Source organism: Neopelma chrysocephalum, unplaced genomic scaffold (assembly GCF_003984885.1).
Source record: "Neopelma chrysocephalum unplaced genomic scaffold, ASM398488v2 Primary Assembly neopelma1_186, whole genome shotgun sequence".
Taxonomy (NCBI): domain Eukaryota; kingdom Metazoa; phylum Chordata; class Aves; order Passeriformes; family Pipridae; genus Neopelma; species Neopelma chrysocephalum.
Window position 1 is genome coordinate 304,512 of NW_020897848.1, and position 4,497 is coordinate 309,008.

The window sequence follows — 4,497 nt, forward strand, 5'->3', positions numbered from 1 at the left end:
GGAGGAAGATTTCCTGCTGCTCTTCCATCCCCTCCCAGGAAGCTCCAGGAGGAAGATTTCCTGCTCCTTGCCAAGGCTTAATGCCCGGGCACAAGGCCCCTGCCCTGGTGCCCATTATTATGGGGGGGCTGAGAACTGCTGGAAAATCACCACCACTCATAAATATGTTCCCTCTTACCCGGAGATATTTTGGGCCCGGAGACAATTTGTGTTTTGGGAACCTGCCAGCCTCCATGGGCTGGTCTAATAATTCCTTTGTGCAGCGGTTTGAGGCCCTCCTTTCACGATGGAGCTCAAAAAAAACCCCAAAACACTCCAATTTCTTCTCTGATTGCATTTTCTATCTGCCATCAGCGGGTTGTCTGGCTGATCTTATCACCCACCCCATTTGAGATTAGTCTGTTGGGTATGATTTCTGCCTGCAAAAGCCCTCTCTATAAATCAGAGAGGCCTTTTATGCAAAAGCCTGCAAGATTGATGGGGCTGTATGCGAAATCTTTTACCTTGGAAAAAAAGAGATGTGTTGGATATAAAGCTTTCCCTGAGTAGGAAGAGCTTTTTCCAGGGAAGGCAGGAGACAAGATGGGAGCCTTAAATACACACAGAAGGAGGGGAGTCTTTTTTTTTTGCCGTGTCTAGTGGGGATAAGATGAGAAGCAAAGGATTTAAGAGACAAAAAGTGAGATTAAGGCGAGTCATTAAGGATTTTTTTTTGTACCTGTAAGCCCTGGTTAGCCTGGGAAATCCCCATCTCTGGAGATTCCCCTCAGGACCAGTGATGTCTGCAGTGCTTTGCAGCCCTGCTTTCTCTCTGAGATCCGTCCCTGGGAAATAATCCTTTTGGCAAAAATTCTTCCTCACCACAAATTACTGGTGGCGGTTTTCACCTGCAGAGGAATATTTGAGTTTGGGATATCTCAGTTCAAACGGAGATACAGGAAAAAAACAAGATGCTGGGGGAAAAAAAATCTTTGAAGGAAATAGTGAAGAACAGCTTCAGAATGAGTAAGACATGGTGATCAATTAATTGTTGTTTTTAAACAAAGGAGAGGGAAAAAATACAGACAAATGTGCTCAGATTTAACTTTGTCAAATAATCAAGACACTGGTGAAGCCCGTTTGCTGCACAAAAACAGGCTTCAGAAATGACGTGGAACCAAAAAAAAAAAGCTGGGCCAGGGTATTATTTTGGGAAAGTCGCTACGTGGGAAATCTAATTAATCACCCGGCGCCGCAATTTACTGCCTGGGTTGTTCCAACACAACCACTAATCTATAGCACCGATATTTCAAGCCACTAAGCACCTTTCAGAGAACCTGTGTGTTTAGTTCAGAGCTAAGAAATACTTTTGTATCTAGAGATATATATGGAGAGATAACAGGCTTGATACAGATGTTAATTTTGAGCTGTAGCTGCAGGGCACAAAGTGTCGGTGAGGCACAAAGAGGCAGAGGACGCAGCACCTCCTCCTCCCTCCGTCCCTCCGTCCCTCCATCCCTCCATCCCTCTCCTGCGCTCTCCGTGGTGCTGACGGTGCACAGGGAAAGGGGGATTTCCCTCCAGCAGATTTTAGTCCCGTTTGGGAAAAATTTTCAGGGCAAAGAGCTGGCGAGGGGTTTTTTTCTTGTTTTTCGGAAGTCTGAAACACTTCAGGCTTCAGAGGGATTTAAGCAAGCGAGTAAAGGGAGCGCCGGGGCAACGGAGCCGCTTATTCACACACGTGGTAATAAAAGGAAATTAAAATAATCGATTTCCTGAAGGGAAAGGTAATTTGCAAAGGTCTTTCCCGCTCCGCGGGGAATCCGTGCCCACTCGGCGCCCGAGCTCTCTCCAGACTTCGCTCCTGGATGCAAAGGCATTCAGGGGGACTGGGAAGGGGGAGATCCAGAATTATGCAGGAATAAAACTCCGGGTGTAGCCGCGATTCCTGATTTTCCGCCCTCCGCGTAGGGCTCCGCGGGGAACCCCCACCCGGGCGCGGTGCTGGGAAGGAAAAGCACCGGCAGCGTTACTGGAAACGAGCCGGCTCAGGTTCCAGATCAATGAAAACTGGGTCCGCGCGTTGATGCTCCCGTTGCCAACATTAATGCCCTTTTAATCTTCTCAACATTATCTGCATCGATTTCCCGCTGGATGCGCGTTTGTTTGGGAAGGCGACATCACCGCGCGCCCGGCGAAAAAAAACCCAAACCCCTTCTGTCCCCCTGCCGCCCACCCCCGGGGTTTGCAGATCGCTCCTTGGAGCCCAGGAGGGAGGGATCCGCATCCCTCTCCCGACGGGAGCACGGCAAAGCCCGAGCACCCTCCGAGGGGCTTCTGGCCACCCCAGGACTCCGGGTTAGGGGTCGGGCGGGGATTTCGGCCATCCATCATTCCCGGCTCCTCGTCCGCATCCCGCCCCTGCTGCCCCGCGTGCGGGGATTCTCTGCGCCCGCTCCCCCACTGCAGAGACCCCCCGAGTCCCCACCCGCCCGCGGGGGAGCGCGAACGCGCGGGGATCGATCCGCTGGGCTCGGCAGCGATGGGGATGAAAGAAGGACGGGCTCGGCGGCACAAACCCCCCCGCATTTGGGCTCTGTCAGAGCAGAGCCCCGGCCCGGCACCCTCCCCGCGCTGCGCTCTGTGCCCCGCGTCTGTCCATCCACATCCACAGCTCCCGGTGCGGAGGCAGCCCCCGGCCGGGGGGCGAGCGGCGGCGACCGTAGGGGACAGCGCTCGCCGGACCTGCCCCGCTCTGCCCCGGGGCGGGCGCTACCGGGTCTCGGTGCGGGGGGTCGGTACCGCGGGTCGGTACCGGGGGTCGGTACCGGGGGTCCCTGCCCGCCGCAGAACAATGGGGGCTGCGCCGCCCCGTGCCCGCGCCAGGGGGAGCCCGCGCGGCCGCCGCGGACAATGCGGCCGGGCCGGGCTGCGGGATGCGCGGGGATGATGTGCGGGGATGATGTGCGGGGCATACGCGGGGCCGGCCCCCTCCGAGCGCCCCCGCCTGCCCCGGGACGCGGGTCCCCCGCCCGGCGCTGGGAGCGGCGGGAGGGATGCCGGCGGAGAGCGCGCACCTTCAGCACCGGGCCCCGGAGAGCAGCGCCGGCAGCGGAGTTGTCCCTCCGCCCGCCCCGAGCCCCGCACGGCTCCGCCGGCCCGGGCCGGGCAGCACGGGGCCGGCGCTGCGGGAGGGGGAACCGGCCGGCCCCGCACGGCCCCGGGGTCACGGCGGAGCGCGGAGCGGGGACGCGGCCGGGTAGGGGCGGGCGCTGCGGGGAGGGGATCGCGCTCCGCTCCCCGCACGTACCTGCGAGCCGCAGGGCCGACATCCTCTGGAACTCCGGCTCCTGCAGCCACTTCCACATCCTGCGGAACGTCTCCCGGCCGGACTTGAGTTTACTCCAAGGCTTGGGGTTCCGCAGCAAGTCCGAGAGGGTCCCCTGGGAGCGGCAGAGCACCCGCTGGGCGAAGATGGCCTGGGGGATGCTGTAGCGCTTCAGCTCCGCCGTGATCCTTTGTGCCACCTCCTTGGTGTTGATCTCCTCCAGCTGCCCCGCGCCGCTCCCTTGCGGGCCGCCGGCGGGGGTCGGGCGGTCTCGGCCGGGGGGCAGCGCGGGGCCGTGCGGGGCCGGCGGGCCGGGGGGCGCGGGGTGGTGCGCGCCGTTCAGCGGCGGCAGCATGGCCGGGGGCGTCCCGAGCCCGCGGGGCAGCGGCTGCTCCCCGCCCCGCGCCAGCATCGCCGCGTGCGCCTCGAAGTTGGGGCTCAGCATCTTGTCGGGGCCCGGCGGGCCGTAGCCGTGCAGGCCCTGCTGGGCGGCCGGCAGCGGGCCCAGCCCGTTGCCCAGCGGCGAGAGGCTCTGCCCCACGGCCGGCACCTCCTTGTAGGGCCCGTACAGGCTGTTGACGGCCGGCAGCCCGCGCTCGTCCCGCATCAGCGCGAAGCCGCCGCCGGCGCCGCCGGGCAGGCGCTGGTGGTGGTGGTGGTGGTGGTGGTGGTGGGCGTGCGGGTGGGCGTGCGGGTGGTGGAACTTGTCGGAGACGGCGGAGATGGGCGGCAGGGGCTGGAGCGGCGTCAGCGTGGTGTAGGTGCCGCTCATGCCCATGCCGGGTGGCGAGGCCTCGCAGGGCACGCTCATGGCGTGGTGCAGCGGGATGGACAGCTCGGGCCGGTACTCGGCGGCGCCGTCCAGCAGCGAGGCCATGCTGGGCACCATGGCGGGCCGGGCGGCGGGGGGCAGCTCCTGGTGCGGCGGCGGCGGCGGCGGCGGGGGCGGTACCCGGAGCGGCCCCGCGCTTCGCCCGCCGTGGTGCGGGCTGGGGCTGCCCATCAGCTCCGGCTCGTGCCCCGCCGCCCCGTGCAGGCTGCCCAGCGGCTCCATCGCCAGCTCGGGGTTCATGGCGCACGCACCCGGCTCCCCGCCCAGGCACCGCCGGCCGCCGCGCCCGCTCCTCATCCGCTCATCGGGGCGGCGGCGGCGGCGGTCGCCGCGGCCCCCCGGGGCCGCCCGCCGCGCC

At 63.1% G+C, this 4,497-nt stretch overlaps 1 protein-coding gene across 1 annotated transcript in view; it reads right to left on the bottom strand.

Annotated features, from left to right (window-relative positions):
* The window catches only part of ONECUT2 (one cut homeobox 2), a 6,886-nt gene extending 2,450 nt beyond the window's left edge, over positions 1–4,436 (bottom strand). Inside the window, exon 1 of the mRNA XM_027702428.1 lies at positions 3,290–4,436. Coding sequence (XP_027558229.1) covers positions 3,290–4,436 — 1,147 coding nt within the window. The remainder of the gene's footprint in view (positions 1–3,289) is intronic.
* Between the last annotated feature and the right edge of the window lie 61 nt (positions 4,437–4,497).